The following is a 25,567-nucleotide window of genomic DNA, read 5'->3' as shown; positions in this document are numbered from 1 at the left end:
GTGCGTTTTATAGCCACATATAAGTTATCAATGCATTAAAAAGGGCGTGTTTGCCATTAGCTAAATATATTATCCCTGCCCAAATATCCTCGGTTATAATAACAGCGGGACAGTTTAGATTAATTTAAACTGCATCAGTAAGGTCAACTAGTTGACCAACTAAGCACTAATGAGTAAGTAGCTTCTCTAGCAGCTGTGTTTATGGACAATTACCCATGGTGAAATATTATATACAGCGCCCACAGCTCAGCTCACCAACAAATCACATTGCGGGCATTATTTTATTAATAACAATAACAGATAGTATGCAATTTAGCTGCCGCTATACCGCAAATGTCAATATTGAGTGCATTTTAATTGCTGCTTAGAGGGGCAGTGGGGGAAAGTTGAGAATAGACCAAAGTCGGATGACACACTGGAATATTTTGCACTTACGTTTCATAAATGTTTGATAAATTCGAAACATATATTTTCATTGTAAATTACCACGTAGCACAAGCTTAAATAATGAACCCCATTGGCCAGGGCTGTCAAGCCAGCAGTTGGCCGCGTTCACACAGGCGCAATGGATGGCATTAATAAGCCACATTCTTCCAAGGACAGATCAAAGAAAGTTCTACACGCGCCTCTCAAGATTGAAGGTTGCAAGAAACTGATAGCGAAAGAGAGGGGAGCGAATAGAGTTCAACGAAAGTGATAACGCTAAATTATACCCATACCAGCCAACCGAGCAGAGATTTGAGCCCTCTCCCAACCCTAGCTAAACTTAACAGCGCGCGCCACCCACACAATGAAAAACAAACATTGTTTAAAGACAATACTATGACAAATAAGGCAAATACTAGACCCAAGCGCAATATAATTGCGTCACAGCAGTTGGCAGCACTGTTCGCTTCGTTTTTGGCGCGCTCTCGCTCATTGTCACAGTTACAATCGAAGTTTGAACCTGCGCGGTTGTGTTTACTGCTTGTCTCTGCTTTATTTTTTCCCGGCAGCCGCCACAAAAGCGTGATGGACAAGAATCTACGAGTAGTAAACAAAAGACAAACAATTAATATAAAAGAAAATGTTTTGTAAAAAGTGTTTCGATATAGGTTTTAGTTTTTTTTTTTTTAATGTGAACGTATTTTTTATTTAATTTTTTTATTGTGAAACTGAAACTATTGTTATCTATGCATATGTGCTTGCAACATAAAACAAAACAATTGCCAAATTATTTTGTAATCAAATCAAAAAGCAACAATTTCGCGTGCTATATGAACAAAACGGTAAAAAGAAATGCATAAAATAAAGCGACAGCCTCAGCAGCACAAGCAGCAGCAGCAGGAACAACAACAACAACAACAACCACAAAGAGAAACGTAAGCAAATGCAACAGATGTAAACTAAGAGAAACAAAAAGAACAACAAGCAAACGTTTTAAACGCCGGCGTCGCTGCTGACGTTTTAAGCGCAGCTTATGCTTTGCATGCATGCATGCATCTGTGTGTGTGTAAGCGCAATTTCCGTTACTCTGCTTTTAGCACTCTGAGAGTCTGTAAAGATTTTTTTCATTAGAAAAACCGGTGAAAACAAAAAGCTGATCAAGCAGAATTAAATGACAACTAATGCAGTTTTGAGAAAATTATGTGGGTGGCTAAAGTGCTAAACTGCATATTTACTAACAAAGTACTAGTTATAACTAGTAGAGTCTATTCGTAATGACTGGCAAATCTATTTACACACACACACATGCATATGTAGATTAAATAAATGCCATATCAAATGCATAATTTGTTCCACAGTCACTCACATAAGAGTTGGATGATTCATGCTGTTAGCAATGTCTCGAGCTTTAGCTAATCTTTGACCCAGTTCACAAGTGTGTTTTCCCAGAAGAACCAGATTTGTTAATACATACATATGTATATAAACATTTCCAGCAAGTACAATAACTGCGCTTACACTGCGAGAAATGTAGTGTAAATAAATGAAACTAACTAAACATTTTTAAAACAAATAAATTCGCTAACAATTGTGCAACAGCAAAATAATTAACTAGTATTTTTGCGCAGTGTATGATTTGCAGCTACACGTGTAACTTTTTCGTCTTTATGCTTTGCAGCACTTTTGCCAACATTTTTGCTTTTTGTCTTGTTAAGCTTCTGCCACGATCTGTGGAACTTAAATGATGTCATTTGTCTTTTGTGGGTGAAGCGCACTTAAAAAAGAGCGAAATAAAAAATACAAAAAAAATTAACGTTGGCATAAATAAAATGTCAAGCTTTGACATTGACTCAAAGCTTATAACTTAGGCTAAAGGCTTAATGAAGTTTTCTAATTGCATACACACACACACACACACACACACACATACATGTGCATATCCGCATGTTTGTATGTGTGTGCTCTTAACAAATGTTTGCTTAACGCATAGCAAATAAAACTGCATTACTTCATTTTTAGTTCTATGCACATAGTTTGGTTTGAGCTTTTAAAGTTTAAGATAAAGCATAAGTAAAGCTAATTGTTTATTGTTTAATGTACAACAAAAACAAATGCATTACATTTCAATGCAGCAGTAATGCATTTGGTATATAAATCGTTTGTTTATAAGCATAGGAGCTGTTAAAAAACAACTAAATTAAGTTAGGTTTTATGTTGTAATTTATTTAATATTAATTTATATATAGAGCATTAAACATGTTTAGTTTAGCTTGAGGGCTAGTTTTAGTTACTGCCCAGCCCCTGCCCATGCAACTTGATGTTGTATAATGAACGTTAATGCGCGCTATTATAGCCATATAGGTATACATGGCTATAATATATTACCAACTATATTACCAACTATATATGTACTTACATATTTGTATTATATTATTCAATCAGCTATGACAAATGGCAAATTACACAGAAATATTTATTGGCTTGCATCTAAAATATAATTTCTGTTTTAAAGCGAATTTGTTTGTTGCCAACTTAGCTTGACTGAAGAAATTGTTACAATTGGTTGCTTGTTGAGCTTTATGCTTGGCTAATTCATAGAACGACATAAGCATTTATTTCTTTTGTCGTCGTCAAGAGCCAAAAGCAATGCCCATTGTACTTGGCTGTAACAAAGATAAGGCATTCAAAAGATATTTAGAGATATTGAGCAAGAGAATGAGAAAACAATGCTGCGATAACTGGCACACACACACACACACATGTGTATATTGGCCACTTGTCAAGCAGAAACAAATTAGAAAATACAACTGTTGTGTTTTCAAGCTCATTAACTAAAAATTGCAAAACAAAGCAAATAGCTGCAGCTAGTAACAAATAAAAGTTGTTGGGTGGTTTGGAAATCAAAACAGCTGCGGTAAATTAAATTTTTAGTTTAGTTTAGTTTAGTAAACTAATTAAAACAGAATTAAAAGTTCATAAGTATTGGATGCTAACTAGGCAGTAAGAAAGAGAGAGAGAGAGAGAGAGAGCGACAGCGAGCAGCAGCGTTTAATTGCGCCTAACGGTAAAAGTGAAAGTAAGGACATAGGACATAGCGGAGCAATTAGCAGTTGCTCCAGCAGAACGAGCACGAGGCCAAAACATAAGTTTGAGGGCCAATGTCGTGGTCGGAGAAGAAAAAAAAAATCGAACTGCTGTCAGGCGCTGCAATTGCGTGTGTGTGTGTGTGTTGATATGTGTGTGTTTGTATTAAAGGGCGTAGTACATTGTCGTTGTTGTCGCTGTGCAAAGTTGACGAGTGGTCAGTTATTATTACAGTTATTGTTGCCACTAGCGTGTCCACACACACACACACACACACACGCACACGCACACACATATATGTGTAGCATGTATGTTTTTTCTAATGGCTCATGCGCGACTAAATGCTTTGGTGCTTGACCAACTGGCCAACTGATTGATTGACCAACTGGCCCGACACCAGCTAAAAACCGAAACCAGAACAGACTACTACTAAACTTGACCAAACAGACCAACACCCAAACCCAGTTCCAGTTCCAGCTGCTGCTGCCTGCCCCTGCAACTTTTTCTTTGTATGTGGCACGTCTAACGTGCAACACGATATGCTTTTAATTGCATTTTTGCGCTGAATGCAAAATGGCGTACGCCCCCCCAAGCCCAAGCCCAAGCCCAAGTAGCCTTCAACCTGAACACAGCCAGCCAGAGCCAAGTGCAGCAGTCAGGATCAGGGCAAAAGCGCAAGGCAGGAATTGATTTAACGCGCAGTTGATGGTCTCTCTCTGTAGCTGTGTGTGTAAAAAGTCCATTAATATGATGGCCAAAAGAGCGTATGAGTTCATATGGGCAGCACACAATAGATCCCATTCCATATATACAAATTGTTGTCATTGTCAATGTCGCTTATGAATTGACATTGCACATTAGACAGTCCAACTATAAATCAGCAATCTTTATTACACATACATAGCGTATTCGTATGTGTGTGACTAAACAGTTTGTGAACTAGAAAAATCCTGCAATTTGTACTTAGAGCTAAGCAGCTTGACTGACTATGAAATACGCTTTGCTATGATAGAGATTGAGTAGCAAGAACAGTTGAATTTAAGTTTAATTTATTAAATTTTATAACACTTTATTAAACTTTATTATTTGTTTCGTACATTTAGACTCTACTGTAAGCACTGTTTGCCTGCCTGACTAAAAAAAAAAAACGCTTTTACTGCAGATAGAGCTGGCTAAACTATTATTTTTACTTATAATAATGTTAATAATAAACTATATTATTTATTCTATATATTAGACAACTAAACAATTTCGAAACTCGCCAATTTTAATAGCTATGGCTATAAAAAATATAAAAGCAGCTGCTGTTAAAATTAGATTACAAATTTGATTCTCTTCGGGATGAGACAGATATTTGTACGCACTGTTGAGCAGCTTGCCTGACTATGAAATACGCTTTGCTATGCTATTAATTGATAGAGAGAGCGAAAGCGACTTAAGCTAGGCAAAGAATCCTTAAATTGAAGTTTATTTTGATTGAATCTATAGATGGCCTCAAACTTTACTCAATGTCAACCCACTAGCTCCAATTTTTTTCTATGGCCAGCACACATTTGTGGCTTTGACTTTGACTTGCTGTGTGTGCGTGTTAGCCATTTTTTTATTGTAGTTTTTTTTTTGTAGCTAGCTGCTTTGTGCTGTAGTTTATTGCGTTTGCTAGTGGCATTAGCCTGGTGTCGTTTTTCATAATGATTAGTTAGTTGTTGTTGGCCCTAACCATGGAAACATCCTTCTCGTATCTGTTGGGCCGCCTGTGTCTCTTGGGGGAATTGCACAAGATTACGTTTACTCAACTAAACGCGCCCCCAAACCACACACAATTAAAAAAATATATACCCAACACTCACACATACACACACACACACACACACACACATCTACACATTCACACAGACACTACGCGCAGCAATGTGAAGCACGCAATTCAATTGTGAACACGCATCGAGCAATTTGTCTGTATTGTCAATTCCTTTGACTTGCTGTAGCTTAGTATGTATACTAAGCAAGTCTGTGCGGTAATTGGGCTTAGCTTTTCGCTTTTCACATTTAACATTTTACAATTCAATTACACATTATTTATTTTGCACTTGCCCCTTGGTTGCTGCAGCGCAACAAGTTGCTGCCCCCAACACAGCAAAGTTTTGCTCCCACTCTTTGTTATTGGTTGCTCAATTTCTGGGCCCATCAAGTTGTCTGCATATAGAATGGCAATTGGTAAAGTTCTGGCAATTCCCACATTGTGAAAATGTCATTTCAGTTTGGATTTATTCATAGCTTTTGGCTATAAACATTTACGAAAAGTGCAAGCGCATTGCTATATTATTTATTTAATTGCTAGTTAGACATACTCCAAGGACTGCGCCAAAAAAAAAAAATATGCAAAGCTAACTGTGGTACAATAAAAGTTTCAAACTATTTTTAGCGGCATGTGAATTTGTAGGTGGAATATTTTCAAAATGAACTTGATTTTGTTGCAAGCTAATTCAATTTATAATTCATGAATTCACATAATAAAGTAAAACATTTGATATAAATATATTTGAAATGTTTATAAACTTGTGCTCGTGTCAGTTGTAAAGTTAAATAAATAAATAAAACATTGTTGTACATTCATTGTAAAGCTAAACATTTTAATTTGTATGCATAAGTAATTAATAAATTAGGTTTTAAATTGTGCTATTGATTGATGTAGACACGAGTAGTAGCTCAACTGTGATTAACTTTAAAACAGACAGACAGTCAGACAGACAGTTAGACATGCTGACCTTTTGACTGATAGGGCATCTTATTTACCGCACATTTCTTGGCATGTGTGAATAGCAATTAAAACTTTTATTGACATATACTTATGTCTGTTGGGAATATTTGACCTTCGTTGCACATTTGAAACTAAATGCAAAAGAAACTAACGATAATAAATGTAATAAAAAATAGCTTCACTAAATAATTTATGCGAATTTTGCTGGGCTTTGCTTTGATGACTATAAAGTAACAGTGAGCGCGCACTGATTAATTTACTTCCCAGTTGTTGCATGCAGGGGGAGGGGGGTGGGTGCTGAGTGTTTTGAAATCAATTGCAATTGATGCCGCCGCTTGCAATTTGTTTGAATTTAGTTTTCATTGGGGCAAAGCGTCAGCTCACTCAAACCCTGAAATGGGCGCTGCGCCTTGTGTACCGTTAGTCTGTGCTGGCACGCAAATAAAAATTACGCATACGCCGCGTGCAACATGAGACAATCATTAGCATTAGCATTAAGCTGTTCAAAAAGTGTGTGTGTGTGTGTGTGTGTGTGTTGATCAAAATCAAATTATTGTAATTGTCACTTGAATTTGTACATGTTTATAAATAGTAAGTAGCACAATGAGCTATGATAGCGCCTCTGAATTATAATTAGCCATAGACAAACGCTCCAAGTGTAGCACATTAATTATTATTATCAATGGCTTCACTTTAACAAGTCAGCGACATTTGAGTTTTTCTAATTTAATTCTAATATTTTGGTTGCTACGTTGAAACTAGTAACGTGCATTTTTTAGTGGCAGTCAATGGGTGCACGTGTGTTGCATGCCTGATTATCCAATGTGTAACTGACACGTTTTCCAGTTGGGCATACGCACAAAATTACGCATGACTTGTGTCTTTTACTTTATTATTTATTGCATTATCTGTTGCATGTCAGTCGCGCACTTATTATTAATATTACAAAGCGTCAAGGGTTCAATTAATGTTTGGTTTGCCTACACATACAAACATACAAAAACAAAAGGCAACATTCTTTGCGGTTTTCAGTACAATGACTTTTCGATTTGATTTATAGCGACAATTATTGAAATTAATGCAAATTTTTTTTCTTTATTTAACAAGTCGCAGTCGCATAAATTCAAAGCAAGTTTACAGCTACAGTAACATTGATTTAAGAGAGCGCAACAAAGAGAGAGAGAGAGCGAACGCGCTCTAGCACTCTAAATTCTTATTATATTGTAATTAGCTTTATGCATGCTAATTTATTTGTAAATAAATTAAATATGCATTTAATAGCTGTTATTTGACTTTGCTTTTTGTTCAATCAGTTTAAGTTTAAATATTCATTAAAATCTAATTAGCTTTCGTTTGTGTGTGTGTGTGTGTGTGTGTTTGCGCTCTTATAAGCAATTCAACTGGCAGTAACAGTTATACGCTTGCGTACGTGCGCTCTCGCTCTCTGCTGCCGCTGAAGCTGCTGCTTGCGTCGACTGCACTTGCAGTCGGCTGAGATCGAAGCGCATCGCATTTGCTTTATCGTTGTTCTTCGTTGCTATGAGTCACATTGAAGAAATCAGTACAGTTAATTGCTTAAACGTACGCACATTTTATTTGTGTGTGTGTGTGTGTGTGTTATTGCTATTATTAATGCATTAGCAATAAAAAGTGTAACGTGTGCGTATTTTAATTTCGATGACATTTTGCAAACTTTTTGCGGCTTTTCGCATTTGATATGCATAATTGTCCACGTTCCAAGTTCAGCCGCCCCCCACCACCGCTCAGCCCTAATTGCCGGTTGCGTCAGTTTGTTTGATAAACAGCAATTTGGCGGCTTGTTAGTTTTGTTGCACTCAAGTGACGTGTGTATATTGGCAAAGTGCATTAACAAATTGAAAATGCAGAGACGCGCCCAAAATACAGTTTGGACAGCTGTTAACTTTCCCACGCGCCGTCATCGTCAAATATACACACACCCATGGATCCAGCCAGCCAGTTCGAACCTGAGCCTGTCACTCAGTGGGTCACTTCAATCATTTGTGAAGCCTAGTACTTATTTAACTGACCTCAGGCTCAGTACCAAGGTCCTCCAAGGTACCGCCGATGGCATAGATTCTCAGCCATAGTGGCGGCACCTGTTTTTAACATTCGAGGAGACCCCCGAATAGTTTGGAATTTTGAGTTCGGCGTGTGACTTGACGCATGGGGAAAGCATGAAACATTTAGTCAGCTAAATTTTCGGCTACTTATTAAACCGTAAGTATGCACGTGTGTGTGTGTGTGTGTAGGTGTATCATTTGCCTAAATCTAATGGCGTGTCCTTTCTCGTAGCCTGCTGTTGCTGTGTCAGCAGCTGCTTATTTTACTAGTTTAATTATTAAACAATAACCAAAAAACCAGAATTTCAAAATTTTTAGTTGGTTCTCGCTAGTGTCCAGCCCTTTATTCATTTATTCATTCATTGTCACTCAACTTTATTCACAGCTGACGGTGTTACGGCAAAGCCAACACATGGAGTTGAACGTCTGTCCAGCAGCAAGTGTACACAAAGCGAGTCCTACCAGCAACACATCAACATCAACGAGTAGCGTTCACACAGTCGACGACGCATCGAGTCATCGCCATCGACGCCGGCAGCCAAGCAGCCGAGCTGCTGCAGTGGCAACATTAAACTCTCGACCACCGGGCTAGCCAAGCCGATCCCAAGTCCCAGCCGCAGCACCCTAAACCAAACTGATTAATCAAATTAAAATAAAAAAAACAATTATAAATTGTACAAACGCACTCATTATCAACACACACACACACACACAAATCACAAGCAACGAGTTGCAGTTGTGGAGCGAGTGAACTTCAGCGAGTGATATTTGAATTCTTGCAAGGATTCTTCAGCTACAGCGAGCAATTCACCATAATGGGCACAAAAACTCGACCGCAATTGGCTAAAGGTATGTTTTTAATTAATAGCATAAATCTTTTAATTTATGTATTGCAACTTAAGTGAAAAAATCAACACTACGTGCTGCTTATTTCATAATATTTGAAACTTTTAAACATGAAAGTTACAATAAGCGCTAAGCGACTTTGCGAGACTCTGTACGCAAAACTTCAATTGATAAACAAGCAGTTCAACTTTATATAATATAAAAATAGTTTTAGTATATGCATAGCTAATAATTATATTTATATAGTATGCATATGTATGCTATGTTTATTATTTTCGAGGTCACGGCTATAATGGAAAATTAAATATGTATGTGTACTATATAGTTGGCCGATTAAGATCTCTCGCTCTCGGTCTCGCTATTGTGTGCCTGCAAATTAAAACAAAATCACAAAATACTTGCAGAAAATGTTGCAACATTAGTGGGATTTGTTGTTTTTATTGCTGTTGGTAATCAAGCTTCGTCTAAATGCGTTTGTAATTGGATACTACACAGTCAAAAATATCAATTAATATAAGAGCTGTCCATACAGTTGGCACAAGCAAAAATTACATCGATATATATATAGAGTATATATACAGTTAAAGTAGAAATCATGACCCAATAATGTACATAAAACGGAAATGATTCCATTAGGTCGAAACATTTTTGTCGTTGTTATTGTTATTGTTATTGTTGTTGCTTGTCGTTGTCGTTTGGCATTTCATTGACTTTGCACACATTTCATTCATTTCGTCATTCATTCATTCATTGCGCTCGCTCGTACGTTCGCACAATGGGCGCGCGCAATAAATTGACAAAAAATTGTGGCACTTTTCTTGACTCGAATTTTTTATACACTTACATTTTGTACAAAAAGAAATGGCAAGTGTATATTAAAGCCATTATATGGATTAAAGTGGCAGCATAGAATAGAAAATATGCGCGTAATCTTTGATCAGCTAGAAAAACTAGTTAGTTCGTCCTACTGTCTTTGGGTGTTGTGAGTTTCATGAATGAGCCTCGTTAAATGTTAATATATGTACATATGCATAAGTGCATTTGTATGTTGTCAAAGTGTATTAAAAAGTTGCTAGTATCCCATTTTACTGCATGCTTGCTTTTATTTTTATTCGCTCTATTCTTTTTATGCACCGTCTGCTTTCTTTGCCAAGCTCAAGGTGGGCCACAAGACATCACCCACCTGGTCATATTAAAGCGCGCGCACACACACACATGCATGCAAACAAACAAACATATGTGTGTGTGTATGTGTGCACATAAATGGGATGATTGGAGCTGCTTTTGTGGAATTGTGTCAGGGCTAAGCAAGCTTTCGACTTCCAGCCGACCAAGTACATAACTGGGCCAATGTCAGTTAATACCAATTACAGTTAACATACACATGTGTGCGTAAACAAGAGCAATGTCTTGGACAGCAGTCAAGACAAACATAATGTCTCAAAGTTATGCTGAATAGCAATGCATATTACTTCTTAAATTAAGTTTATTTAATTTAATTACTGCTGATTTAATGCTGCTTCTAAAACTTTAAATAGCATAAATTTATATGGCAATATAATAATTAAATAAACTTAACAATTGTTGTAGCTGTTGCACTTTTTGAAAAACAACAGCAATTAACTTACATTAAATTTGCTTTGCTTTTGCTTTTCCACTTTCGATTTGCAATTTAAATTTGTCGCTTTAATTCTCAAACGTTGATTGTTTTCAAATCGAAATTTTTTTATAAGAAAGTGCACACACATGTGTGTATGTGTGTGTCTGTGCTTTGCAAATTGCTGCAATGATTGATGGGCAAATAGTGAAAGTGCGCCCAACCTTCGATTTTCAAAAGTGTGTGCCCTCTGTTGCTAACCCAATCAAGAATGGATAAGCACACACACACACACACACACACTCTGTCGATTAATATGCTTGGCATGTGTATGTGCAATTTTAGCGTCCATATTTTTAATTTTCATATTCCTTGCCCCCCACCTTCAACTTGCTCTGCCCCCAAACAAATGCATTTGCCATATTCATTTAATCTCTTGCGCCTTTAAGTTGTTTTGCTTTTTCACGTGCACACGCTCCTACTCCTACAAGCAAACAAAGCGCGCTCTCACTCTCTTTTCTACAATTGAGCTTAACACTCTCGGCAATTTCGCTCATTTCTTACGCTTGACAAACTTGGCATAATAATAATTAGTGTGCGGCCATAACGACTGCTGCATACACTACTTTGCATACATTTATGCACTACGCTTGATTAGCTTTCAAGTGCAGTGCAGAGCAATTGGATTTACAACGCTGCAAATCTTTTTATTACCGTTGTAATGTTATTACGAGCGTAGCGCGCTCACTCTCTCTCTCTTTCTCACTCTCATTCTCTCTCTTTTGCGTATTGCTCACTTCGTCTTTGTTGTCGTTGTCCTGGCAATAGTACTGGCGTCGCTTGCTGTTGTCATTGCTTTTGTTATTGTTGTGCTGCGTCGCTCTCTCACTCGGCATTGCTCTCCGTCCCCTGGCACCGTAAGTTTAGTTGCTTAGTGCCCATTGCGTCAGCGTCGCTGCTGCGACGCGTCGTTAACATTGCACTGTGGGCGGAAAACAAACTGCAATATTCAATATAATTTGCATACATATGCCCCTATGGCGACTTAATGGAATCTTAATGTATGTATATATCAATCATTATTAATTTGCTTTACTGATTAATTTACTTCTGCATGGGCTAAGCTTAGTGCATACCTAAAAGTATGTGACAAAAATAGTAATATACACATGTTCTCGCATATGTAAGCTGCAATTGAAATATTAATGCAAGTGCCTAGCTGCTCATTCCTTCGGAAATAATTTTTATTATTTAGCTTGCAGCTTGTCACCACTGTGCACTGACGCTCTGGCGTCGTTTTTGTTGGTTTGGTCGCAGCTCGCTGCTTGGCAGTCGCCGTTCGCTGTTTACCGTTTTAGGCAGGCGTTCCGTCTCTCCGCGTATTTTGTTTCTTTTTTTGTTGTTTAATTTTGTGTTTCTTGTGCTGGCGAAAGTTAAACAAATATCTTAATACAATTATGTTTGTGTACAGTGTGTAACAATTGCTGGGCACACACCAACAAAAACCAAAAACACAAAAAAACCAAAGCAAAAGTTAGAGTGCAAAAAAAAAAACAATAAAAACAAGCATAAGTATTGCCAATAACAAAAGGCATTGCAAAAGTGCAACAAGAAATGTGCTAAAAATGTACGCAAATACACGGCAACAAAAATATAAATAAAATATAAGAAAAACGAAAAGTATCATAAGCACGACAACAACAAACGTTTGCTTGTTGTCCCATCTGTACGACGTCGTCGTTGTTGTTGTTGTTGTTGCTACTATAGCTAAGAATGATGCACTGACATCTGCCATTTGGCACCTTTCACATGGGCGTAGTCATTAACAGAGGGGTGGCTTTTAGGTAGTTAAAAAATTGAAAGGAATCGCTAAATAATGAACTAAAATAATTAGCTACGGCCTTGACCTGCCAACTGGCCTGGCTCACGTCTTCGCCGTTCGCCCAGGCGTTGTATTTATATTTTGCTGCTGCCTCAGCATAATTATTATTGAGCCCTCATCGATTCGTTTGCTTTGGCCTCATCACACTTGCTTTGGCTTGTAGTTAAATTGTTCTTGCAAGTAGCCGCCCTTCGAACCGGCCACACAGCCAAAGCCAAAGCCATGGTGACGCATGGTGCAAAAGTAAAAGAACAAAACGAAACGAAACGGCAACAGCAGAAAAGCTAACGAAACGCTGAGCATTGCCAACTGCCACATACACTTTGCCTGCCAGTCCGAAGTGTGTGCCCTCTATTTATTGGCGCCTGTTACAACAATTCAACATACCCTGTTTTCTTATATACCAAAGTGTATGCAAAGTAGCTTGCTGCTAATGTTGGCCAAACATTAGCTAAAGGAGTTCAACACTCACTCATACACATGCGTGACTCATGAGAACGCCGCTGTGTAAAGAGTGAAAATAAGTGGGCTGGAGTCGACAAGGGGTGGGGGGAGCTTGTAGCTTGCCTTGCCGGCTGTTAGTTTAACACGCTCTTCACGCGCTTTGCTCTTTTTCTCTTTCACTTGAGGTGAAGCTAAGAGCAGCCGCAAGTCAAGAGCGGGTTGTAGGAAAACTAAACCTATTGCTATAAAAGAGAGAGAGAGAGAGAGCGTTCAAATAAGAAACACATTAGCGACCCTAAACTTTTGCTTTTTACAGACTTACAGTTTCACATCAGCTTCAATTAAAATAAATACAATACTACTTATAATTGAATGTTCTGATTATGCAGTTTTTAGAATAATCCTAAACTGTTGGGAGTTTGTTGAAATATTTACAAATGTCCTTGATTAAATGAAACACACACTTTATGAATTTTTTTGTTAGCATATCGAAAATAAAACATTTATGTAGTCATAATACCGAGTTGCTTGTTCGAGTATTTTCATAGTAAATTAAGTTGCAGCTTGGCTAGAAATTGTTTTACCTGTTGCTTTAGCCTTAACCTTAACTAAAAACAAAGCGCATAGGTATGTGTATGTATAAAATAATATAGATTACACTAGCCTACAGTCATGCATTTTCCTAGAACCTCTTTTGCTTTATTTTTATGCATATTAAATTTTAAAATTTAAAGCAAATGCAATTATATGAATAGAAATGCGAAAATCTTTAGTTAAAATATATAAAGAGACAAAAAAGTATAGATTTGTAATTTAATGTTATTTTTTGCGCATGTATTTATAAATAACACACATGTTTTGTTATTTCACATTTTGGATAAATTATAGGGCTCAAATTCTTCATTTTCATAATAAATTTGGCTCAGCCTTAGCCGCCAGGCATTGCTCGTTGCCCTCTAATTTGTTTACCACATGCACACATGTATGTATATATGTGTGTGTGTGTGTGTATGTGTTTCAATTATGTTTTGTCATTTTGGCAACTGTAATCTGAGCTTGGCAACACATTTTGTTGGCTACTGGTTTGGATTTAATGAAGCTCAAACTTAAATTTCCCACAGCATGAATTTGTTTAACAGTGCAGTGGGCAGCAAATTTAAACAAAACTCTTATAGTTGTTTAGTTTAGTTAGTTAAATGTGCCTTGGCACACAATTGAAAATCAAAGTGCAAATAAGCGCGCCGCAAAGTGTTTGCATATTTATTTATTACTCATACGCCGCATGCAACGCAACGCAGCGCAGCGTTCAATAAATTGTTGCAAAGCAGTTGCGGGCAAAACCCAGCTGCTGGTTGATTGCAGCAATTAGTGGAATGCAAGTATGTCTGTGTTTGTATTGTTGCAATGGTGGCAATGATTGATTGAGAGACTGAAGTGTGACCACAACAACAACGACGATGACAACAACAACAACAATTATTTGTTTATGTCCAACTGCTTGCTTTGCTAATTTCGCAGCATTGAGCATGTAACTGAGAGTGAGAGACAAAGAGAGTGAGAGAGAGAGAGAGAGCGTTATGCCTGGAGGCCGAAAATGCAGCGAGGCGACGCACTGTCTGCGCCAGCGTCCCGATACGCTGGAGCTGAGCGTGCTGGGCACGCATACAGGCCAAGCAGTGAATGGGGCGGAGCAGGAGGGTGAGGATGATGAAGAGCTGCCAAAGCAGCAGCAGCTGGAGCTGGTGCTGGAGCAGCCACCGGTAACGCCAACGTCCATTATAACGTCAACGGTGACGCCAGCAGCAGCAGCGGCAGCAGCAACGCGTCGCAGGCGTTGGTTTCATTTTGCACAAAGATCACGACGGCGCCGTCGCTTGCGCTGCGAGGAGGAGCAACTGCAGCTGGCCGAGGAGCAAGAGGAGCACGAGGAGCAGCTGGCACGCCTAGCCCAACCAGAAACAATGAACATTGGCAACTCTACGCTGACGATTGCCACACCGCTGCCCATGAATACGAACAGCAGCAGCCAAGACGGCAATAGCTTCTATAGCCTGGCCCAAGCAGCACCCGCTGCGCCGACAGCACAACAACGAACTGCCAACAATTTGGAGCAGGCAGAGGAGGAGCCCTACAAGCAGCAGCAGCAGCAGCACCAAGCCATGCAGTCCAAGCCACGTTTGTCCATGCTGCAACGCTTCGCCAGCTGGCGACGCAGTGCACCCGACAGTCTGCCCAGTCGACGCCACAGTCGCAATCGCAGTCGCAGTCCAAGCGGCGAGCATCCAGCACAGATCTCCGCCTTTGCCTCGGCGCGCAATCTGCGGCGTCTATCGCAAGTGCGCAGACGTCGCAGCTCCTACTACTTTTCGGGTAATTTGGGGGCGAGCATAAACATAAGCTTTAAACATAAGTTATACACTAAAGTTTATAACTAATACTAAACGCACATATTTTTTACGCTTTAATTGCAGACAATGAACGCAGAATCCGCGCCAACGACAAAGAGTTTAACTCACAGTTTAAATATCACGTAAGCTGCAAAACTTTAAACAAAACATTGAATGTTTATAACTAATGTTTGTTATACTTTTGGGCAGAACAACTATATAAAAACATCAAAGTATTCGCTGTTGACGTTTCTGCCCTTCAATTTGCTGGAGCAGTTTCAGCGCTTGGCCAACTTTTATTTCCTCTGCCTGCTGGTGCTGCAGCTCATACCGGCGATATCCTCGCTGACGCCTGTGACCACGGCCATACCTTTGATAGGTGTGCTCACATTGACGGCCGTTAAGGATGCCTACGATGATATTGTAAGCCATAAAAAAAAGAAATTCTGTTAGTTTATCGTGCCATTAACGACTCTTTTTTTGTGGCTTAAGCAACGGCATCTGTCGGACTCGCAGGTGAACAATCGCAAGTCGAAGACGCTGCGCAATGGCAAACTGGTGGAGGCCAAGTGGTCGGATGTGCAGGTGGGCGACGTCATACGGCTGGACAATAATCAATTTGTGGCGGCGGACACGCTGCTGTTGAGCACATCGGAGCCGAATGGTTTGTGCTTCATTGAGACGGCCGAGCTGGATGGCGAAACGAATCTGAAGGCCAAACAATGTCTGATGGAGACAACTGAGCTGGCGGATCAGCACGATTTGCTGTGGGATTTCAATGGCGAAATTATATGCGAGCGTCCCAACAATTTGTTGAACAAATTCGAGGGCACGCTCATCTGGAAGAATCAACGATTTGCGCTCGACAATGATAAGATACTGCTGCGCGGCTGTGTCCTGCGTAATACGCAATGGTGCTACGGCGTTGTCGTCTTTGCCGGCGTGGACACCAAGCTGATGCAGAACTCTGGCAAGACGCAGTTCAAGAGCACAGGCGTCGATCGTCTGCTCAACTTCATTATTATCGGCGTAAGGTGTCACACACTTAACAGAAATATATAGCAAATTAATGTTTATTTAATTGACAGATTGTGCTGTTCCTGATCTCCATATGCGCATTCTTTGCCATCGCCTGCGCCGTCTGGGAGGGCATGATTGGTCAGCATTTTCAGCTGTATTTGCCCTGGGAGAATATTATACCGCAGGAGATGATTGCCTCGGGCGCCACAGTCATCGGTCTGCTTGTATTCTTCTCCTATGCCATAGTCCTAAACACTGTTGTGCCAATATCCCTCTATGTTTCAGTAGAGGTAAGCCCGGCAGAGCGTGGGGATTGAGACTCCAGATTTAATTGCTTGTAACTTTGTTTGCAGGTCATACGTTTTGTACAGTCGTTTCTTATTAACTGGGATGAGGAAATGTACTATGCACGCACCCACACATATGCCAAAGCACGCACCACGACACTCAACGAGGAGCTGGGCCAGATACAGTATATCTTCTCGGATAAGACGGGCACACTCACCCAGAATATTATGACCTTTAATAAGTGCAGCATTAATGGACGCACCTATGGTGATCTCATTGACTTGCGCACCGGCGAGCTTATCGAAATAACCGATGTAAGTAAATTGTTAAATGTCTGTCTAGCTGTCTATGTGTGTGTGTGTGTGTGTGTGTGTGTGTGACGAACAGACAATTAAGCTGTCTACGTCTGACTGATATCCGGCTCGACTTTAATGTGGTTTTCCGGCGTGCTTAACTGGGTGTTGGCGCTATATATATATGTGTGTATGTGTGTGTGTGTGTGTTTTGCACTGCGCGCCTGTTGGCTATGCAACAGAAATGTTTACTTGCCTTGAATTCAAGTCTTATGCAACTTTATGAACTTGGCAAATTATTAATGAAGCAATTGCTTGTAATATAAAGTTGCATTTAACTTCACGCACCTGCAATTAACAGCAGCAGCAGCAGCAGCAGTAATTTGACAAACATTTATATTGTGTGTCTTGTGTGTTTAATTGTGCGCCTAGCAAAGAACTCACTTAACTCGTTATAGCAGCAAACAATATTTCAAACTAGCAACAGCCACCGCCACAGCCACAGCCACAGCGAGCGCACACCTGACAAGCCGTCGACGGCACCACCAACCATATTAATACACAAGGCCGAGGTGCACGCCGCCACGAAGAGTGCGCTGCTGCTTACAGCTGCTGGTGGCACGAAGCTGGCGCATAGTGCCGACCAGTTGCAAGGACACATTGCCAGCGCACAGCTGTCGCCACAGCACTTGCTCGAAAATCCGCTGGCTCGCAAGCAAGTGCACTACAGCTTGGAGGATACTCGCATTGGGCGTATTGGAGGAGCGGGCGACACGCTTCAGTCGCCGTCTGACCGCAGCGGCGGTCGCAACTCAACAGACGGCAACAGACGCATGCGTCGGCAGCTGTCCGCGGTTTCCATGCAAAGCAGCAGCTGCGATAAAGTAAACATTTTGCCTGAACAACAAGAACAGCAACAGTCACACGCTCAGCACCAACAGCAAACCAAATGCAAGCTGAAATTCAAATCAAACTCATATGCCTCGCTGAATGACAACAACAGCAACTGCAACAGCAACAGCAGCAGCAGCGGTTGCTGTGCGCCATTTCGCTGCCATGACAAGAGACAAGCAACAGCAACAGCAACATCAATTAATCAAACACAAAGCGCACAGCAACGTTTTTTAAGCACACACCGCTTTGCCACTAATTGGAATTCGTCACATCAAAAAGTGCACGTATGCATGTTCAACTCAACTCAACTCAGCAATAACAATAACTAATATTCCAAACACCCAACTACCACCCACGCTTCACTGTTGTGTAAACTTGTTACTATCGCCATTGCTTTGCTCTCTCTCTCTCTCTCTATGTGTGTGTGTGTGTCTATCTGTGTGTGTGCGGCTTTCTTAGTTCATAAGCTTACTTATAACTCATCTATACAACACCTACACTACATAAACTAAGCTCAACTCAATGCTTTGTATATCGAATATCGTAGCTAGCTTCAATTTTAATCAAATTAATATAATTAATATCAGCTAACGCAAATTTAGCATATTCTATACACCATTTAAAGTCCAATTTCGAATATCGTAGCTAGCTTCAATTTTAATCTAATTAATATAAGCTAACGCAAATTTAGCATCTTCTATACACCATTTAAAGCCGAATTTCGAATATCGTATTTTGATAATCGTAACTAAATAAGTTACAATTTTAAACTGCTTTATAGCTGCTAATGCAAATTGAAAATCTTCTAAACATTATTTATTGTCGAATATCGTAACTAGCTTCAACTCTGATATCTGCCTACGTAACTTGAAAAGCTTCTAAGCCTCATTTATTGTCGAATGTCGAATATCGTATTTCAAATATCGTAACTAGCTTCAATTTGAATCCGCTTAGTAACTGCTTATGCATATTCTCTCTTCTTCTATACACCATTTATTGAATATCGTATTGCCGCAGCTCGTATATCGTCATATATTTATCTATATCATATTTGTATTCTCAAGTTAGTTCGCCTTATATCGTTCTACTCTCTATTCGTAAATAAATGTGACGCTTGCCTTTGCCCCCGCCCTCTTTTGCTTAGCTTCAACAATACAACAATAAACATAACAACATATCTGAACTGCAGCTATTAAACTAAAACACTTTGATCGCCCAATTCCTCAGGCCATTGAACCCGTTGACTTCTCAGCTAATCCGCACCATGAGAGCGACTTTCGCTGGTACGATCGCTCGCTGCTCGATGCCGTGCGCTCCGAGGAGCAGCATTCGCATAATTTCTTTCGTCTGCTGTCGCTTTGCCACACAGTCATGGCTGAAACAGTGAACGGACGTCTGGAGTATCAGGCGCAGAGTCCGGACGAAGCGGCTCTGGTGTCGGCAGCTCGCAATTTCGGCTTTGTCTTTCGCACACGCACACCAAACAGTATTACAATTGAAGTGATGGGTCGCATTGAGGTAAGCGAGACAGACACAACCTGGTTTAAACCGATAAATTCAATTAATATTTTTGCTTCTAGGAATACGAACTGCTGCACATACTCGACTTTAATAATGTGCGCAAACGCATGTCGGTTATACTGCGGGATGGTAACTCGGTGGTCTTGTACTGCAAAGGAGCTGATAATGTCATATACGATCGACTGCATGGCGGCCAAGAGGATCTGAAGGCGCGCACGCAGGATCATTTGAATGTAAAGTCAACCATTGGGTTGCAGGCAATTGTATTGTTTCTTATGTCTTGTTGCTTATAGAAATTCGCTAGTGAAGGTCTGCGCACGCTGGTGCTGGCCGAGAGACGCCTAAGCGAAGCTTATTACAACGAATGGCGTCAGCGTCAGCAGGAGGCGGCACTTTCGATGGAGTCGCGCGAGCAGAAGCTGAACGCCATGTACGAGGAAATTGAAAGCGATATGCAGCTGGTGGGTGTCACAGCCATTGAGGATAAGCTGCAGGACGGTGTGCCCAAGTCTATAGCGAATCTACAGAATGCAGGCATTAAGATCTGGGTGCTAACAGGCGATAAGCAAGGTTCGTTTCCAGTTTAGATCAAGTGGCTTTGCAATTTGTTTGCTTACTTCGCTTGCAGAAACGGCCATCAACATTGGCTACTCGTGTCAGCTACTAACGGATGAACTGGTGGATGTGTTTATTGTCGATGGCAGTTCGGTGGAGGAAGTCGAAAAGCAGCTGCGCCAGTTTAAGGAATCCATCAGAATATTCGATCGCTTTCGTCCTGGTGGCAAGTGCCAATAACAATTGTTAACTGTTTAGCTCTTTTAATTTACTTAATTCTTTTTAGGCTCCGAAGGCACAACTCAGAATACTGGGAGCAGCAGCAGCATGGATCCCATGAGCGCAACCGTGACACAAACATCGGCTTTTATGCAGGATACGACTACTATAAGTGGTTCACCTATGTGCCAGCCACCGCCAGCGATATCGGTGGTTACCTTTAGGTGGGATGCCAAAATTAAGGATAATAAGGGCGGACCGGACAGGTAGAGGGCCACAACCAACGCAAAAAATGCAATCCCAAATTATCAAATTACTTAATTTTCCAAATTCAATTCAAGCAATCTAAATAGAATTTAGAATTTATACGCAGTGCAGCTAAAAGTACAAAACAAATTATTTAAACAAAGTCGCAGCTAGAAAGTCACACTGTAGCTAACTTTATCTATCTATCTATCTATCTATCTGCTAACAGTATCTAAACATTATCTGTTTGTAAACTGACATTAAAGCAGTTTAATTTGATGACAAATTTTCTTAGATTTAGCTTTAAGTAGTTCTATTAGTTAGTCTTAGTCAATTGCTTGATAGCGGCATTTAATAAATTTTTTTTTAAAGTATTTTCCTCGACAGGATGTTACCCTCTATTGGTACTTGTTCCGCCCCGTCAAGTAAAAACTATCATTATAAACATAAGACTCGAACTAAAAATTAAAAAGCTATGTTCATTGTTTATTCATTTTATTTTGCTGTAGCAATTTCATAGACTAATTGTTTGATAGCGTTATGTTATTTTCATTTCATGTTCAAGTAATTGTTATCAATGCCTTTAATTCTTTTTTTATCTGTAGCGTTTTGTTTGTAGACTAACTGTTGTATGCTGCTTTTTGGCGCTCACTGTTGACTGTCAAACTCATTTGTTGTTGTTGTTGCACGTATAATCATTATTTTGTTGTTTGTTCTTCATTAACACATTACTCAACATAATCTAAGCCCTAAATTGACTGTATTTATGCTTCCAATAGCGCGGAGTGCACTGATCTCTTCCGTGATCCGAAGAGCGTTGAAGACCGACGCAGTGCGCCGCCAGTTGTGGTGGATGAAAGCACAGGCTTTGCCTTGGTGGTCAATGGACACTCGCTGGTGCATTGCTTATCACCCGAATTGGAATCCAAGTGAGTAGAGATTTGAATTTGCTTACAGCCACAGCAATTTTGTAGCTCTATCTATTTTCAATAGATTTTAGCATCCTAAATGCAAGAGTTATATTCAAAACAATTTTCTGAAAACAATTATGAAACTAATCTGCAATTAAGTTATTAGAAATGCAAACTTGCACGCAGGCAAGAAGCTTCAATGCGGTAATAAACAGTTATGATTCGCTTATCGGTCTTTGGTATACTCCCACACACATGCATACATACATACATATGTATGCGCACAATCATGCGAAAGTAGCGCTACTTGCGTTGTTGGCGATCTATCGCTCTGCGCTGTGTGCTGCTGCGTCGCTGCTTTGTTACTGAGAGATATATATAGAGAGAGAGCGCGTGCTAACTGTACAAGCTGCAGCTGAGCTTTGTTTTGTCTGCATTAAGCGAAATGTGTATGCAGGTAGAAACTAAGAGAGAGCACGAGAGCAGCTAAAGTCAGAGATTTAGCTGTACATGCAAGAACAGTTACTTTCAAAGCATTGAAGCCTACGCGTGCCTGCGTGCAAGTTTGGATGTTTATATATGTAAATTGAATGAAATGTGCTTACATATAACTTTATTGTTGACAATTATTAATTTACTTTCGTTTTGCTTGTGTGTTTGTTTTTTAGATTCTTGGACATTGCATCGCAGTGCAAGGCGGTCATCTGTTGCCGTGTTACACCTTTGCAAAAGGCGCTGGTCGTCGAATTAATTAAACGTGCCAAAAATGCCGTAACACTGGCCATTGGCGATGGCGCCAATGATGTGTCCATGATCAAAGGTAGCGCTCATAATCCGCTGCATCAATTTGACTAGTACTAATATTCCAATTTGTTTCTCGCAGCTGCGCACATTGGCGTGGGCATATCTGGCCAGGAGGGTCTACAGGCGGTGCTATCCAGCGATTATGCCATTGCCCAGTTTTGTTATTTAGAACGTTTATTACTGGTGCATGGTCGCTGGTCCTATTATCGCATGTGCAAGTTTTTGCGCTACTTTTTCTACAAGAACTTTGCATTTACTTTGTGCCATTGTTGGTACTCACTATTCTGTGGCTTCAGTGCACAGGTGAGTAATGTTATACCAATAACCCATATAATTTCATTTAATAATATTTGTACATTTGCTGCTGCAGACCGTCTTTGATCCCATGTTCATATCAGTATATAATCTGTTTTACACATCGCTACCGGTGCTGGCACTGGGCGTCTTCGAGCAGGACGTATCGGATAAGAATAGCGTCGAGTATCCGCGTCTCTATACGCCGGGCCTCAAAAGCGAGCTCTTCAACATACGCGAGTTTATCTACAGCGTGCTACATGGCGCCTTTACCTCATTGATACTGTTCCTCATACCGTATGGCGTCTATAAGGATGGCGTATCGCAGAATGGTTATATACTGAGCGATCACATGACACTCGGTGCTGTCGTTGCTACCATCTTAATAGTGGATAACACAGCGCAGGTGAAAATGAAAGCTAAGCAGCGCGCTTACTTAAATATTAAACATGTATTTAAATTCACAGATTGCTTTGTATACATCCTACTGGACCATTGTGAATCATATAACCATATGGGGCAGCTTGATTTGGTATTTTGTGCTGGATTATTTTTACAATTATGTCATAGGCGGTCCCTATGTGGGTTCGCTTACGCAGGCCATCAATGACATGACCTTTTGGATGACCATGCTGATCACTGTAGTCATGCTAATGGCACCAGTGCTGGCCTACAAGTTCTACCTGCTGGATGTGCATCCCAGTCTGTCGGACAAGGTGACCAAAACGTTGCTTAACACTCCTCAATGCATTGCACTTACTTCTTGTTTACACACAGATACGTCAAAAGTCTCTAAAGAAGGTGCACTCACGCATCTCCAGCGATGTGCGGCGCACGCCGTCCTCACGTCGTGGCCGCCGTTCCGTGCGCTCAGGCTACGCCTTTGCTCATCAGGTAAGTCTATAACATCTAATTCAACTATACATCTCTCAAACTGGCATATTTTTATAGGAGGGCTTTGGTCGCCTGATTACATCGGGCAAGATTATGCACAAGATGCCGCAGGACTTTGCCTTTCCGCTGGGCCTGGGCACCAAGAAGACTCAAGCGCTGCATAATAATCTCTCCTCCGCTACATCGGATGGCAAGCAGGCAAATCACCATCAGAATCACAACAGCAGCAGCAACAACAATAACAATATTACAAATTTGCGGCACAATCATTCATCTATGGCAGATATTAGAATCGGACTTAACACCGACAATACACAGGACACAACCAGCGATGAGCTAAGTCCGCGTGCGCCCTGCCAGGACTTGGATACAATTAATCTGTAGACTAAAACACACGAAACACCAAACACTGACATTTTCTACGGTTTTTCAAACGACAAACCCAAACCCAACACACAAACACAAAAAGAAGAAGCAACAAGAAATGTATTAGCTTTATCAACTGCTTAAGTGAGTAGTAGCAAGAGTATATTTATATAGTATACATATATATTTTTAAAATTAGCTGTGTGCATGTTTGTGCGTGTCTGTAGTCGACTTAACTTAGTGCTAATTAAGCTGGAAAAGGAAATATTTATTTTGAGTGTGCAGCAAAGAATTTCAAGTGATTTTTTATTTACATTTTTGAGTATTTTTTGTAGCTTAACATGTGATTTAATTTATAAGTTTATGTGTTTTAGTTGTTTTCCCAGCCCAAATATTTCAAATCAATGCTATTCCATGCATCGAATAAGTGCTAGATGCTTACAGTCTCAAATATACCAAATAAATATTTCAAGTCAATTAAGAAATATGAAATACGTTGTTAGTTTTAGTAAACACTTTGAATCCCGCTGTAAAAAATTTAATTTTGGTTGCATTTAAATTAAATTATGTTAGCTATCCATTCATTTGCTGTGTGTGTGTGTGTGAGTGTATGCGTGTGCGTGTCCCTACTAAACTTTAAGCTTAAAGTAAACTAAAAACCTCTGATAATACCAAATGAAATTGAAAGTGTACTTAAATCATTGTTAAATGTCGTGCTGTGTCTACGTGAAAAGATGACTCTAAATCAAATTAAAGCACTAAGCAGGCCAACTACTCATACTAACTGTACTTAATAACAATATTTAGAATATAAATATACATGCCTAGCTGTATAAGCAATTTTCTATCAAAATCAATATCAAGCTGTACGCAGACAGTGAATGCTTTGCAAATAAGATTAACGAAATCTAATTTAAATATAATAAAAAAGTATTTTTGAATCGAAATGTTTTTAAACTAAATGAAATTTCACGTTTATCGACTGTTTTCAAATTATTATTTGTTAAAACACAGTTCTTATTTGCGAGCTTTCACTGTACTCACACACGCTTGGAGCTACACGAATAGATAGAAAGGCTGCAATTGCTTTGCCCACACATCTGTGTTCCTAACTATATACCTACTATATAAATAGTATATATATATATTTATATAGCAGCTACAATCCCTGTTAATACATATATATTGGATCGCGGCTTAGCATATAGTACGAAATTAGTTAGCTACAGACTGTGCTGGGGCATAACCAAATATATATACACTTATGTACATACATACACAAATATTATTTTAATGCTTAGTATACGTAGCCACGATAAAGATAAAATAGCGACAAAAGATATTTTTGCATGTTATTATTATACAAAAATTACGATTGTTGGCAAACAAATATCATAAAACAAAAGAGGAAACTATAAGCATGCATATTTTAATACTATTAAATTTATAATTATGTTTATGGTTCTTTTTTTTTTGGACAATCTACAAAATTAGCGCATTATGAAAAATTCAATTAAGTACATTTTAATTTATAAATAAATACGAAATATTTTCACAAAAAAACACTAAGTAAAGTAATTTTTTATGCAAATGCAAAAGTAAGTAAACCGTAAGTTATATATGTCAGCCATTTATTTAATTTAAGCTTATGTAAGTATGTCAGCCATTTATTTAATATAAGCTTATGTTTATTTTTAACTCAGACTGCCCTTGACTTTGTCAGACTCAACGCTCGCTCTCTGTTTTTATTGTTCTAT

The 25,567-nt window shown here is 39.5% G+C and overlaps 1 protein-coding gene across 7 annotated transcripts; it reads left to right on the top strand.

Annotated features, from left to right (window-relative positions):
* The first annotated feature begins 9,059 nt into the window (after positions 1–9,059).
* Positions 9,060–24,417, top strand: LOC108606790 (phospholipid-transporting ATPase ID). 7 transcript variants are annotated; one of them, XM_017997235.2, is made up of 20 exons: positions 12,134–12,419; positions 14,637–15,488; positions 15,590–15,648; positions 15,716–15,928; positions 15,998–16,534; positions 16,594–16,815; positions 16,879–17,127; positions 17,565–17,990; positions 19,228–19,518; positions 19,581–19,754; positions 19,815–20,091; positions 20,150–20,302; positions 20,363–20,561; positions 21,321–21,470; positions 22,121–22,272; positions 22,336–22,559; positions 22,627–22,956; positions 23,018–23,266; positions 23,328–23,444; positions 23,502–24,417. In XM_017997235.2, exons 2-20 carry the CDS (start codon positions 14,696–14,698, stop codon positions 23,826–23,828), a joined length of 5,142 nt encoding a protein of 1,713 aa, XP_017852724.1. In that variant the 5' UTR covers positions 12,134–12,419; positions 14,637–14,695; the 3' UTR covers positions 23,829–24,417. The 7 variants fall into 7 exon arrangements, with proteins under 7 accessions (XP_017852726.1, XP_017852729.1, XP_017852727.1 ...); XM_017997234.2 differs by having other exon boundaries at positions 17,565–18,284; positions 20,363–20,519; XM_017997233.2 differs by having other exon boundaries at positions 17,565–18,284.
* The last annotated feature ends 1,150 nt before the right edge of the window (positions 24,418–25,567 follow it).

This window comes from Drosophila busckii, chromosome X, assembly GCF_011750605.1.
Source record: "Drosophila busckii strain San Diego stock center, stock number 13000-0081.31 chromosome X, ASM1175060v1, whole genome shotgun sequence".
Lineage (NCBI taxonomy): Eukaryota > Metazoa > Arthropoda > Insecta > Diptera > Drosophilidae > Drosophila > Drosophila busckii.
This window is presented reverse-complemented; position numbering and strand designations above follow the sequence as displayed.

Coding starts and splice junctions, on each gene's coding strand:
- LOC108606790 (XM_017997233.2), top strand. CDS start 14,696: ATGCCTGGAGGCCGAAAATGCAGCGAGGCGACGCACTGTCTGCGCCAG. Junction 19,519..19,580: donor AAGTGATGGGTCGCATTGAG/GTAAGCGAGACA, acceptor TTTTGCTTCTAG/GAATACGAACTGCTGCACAT. Junction 21,471..22,120: donor TCACCCGAATTGGAATCCAA/GTGAGTAGAGAT, acceptor TTTGTTTTTTAG/ATTCTTGGACATTGCATCGC.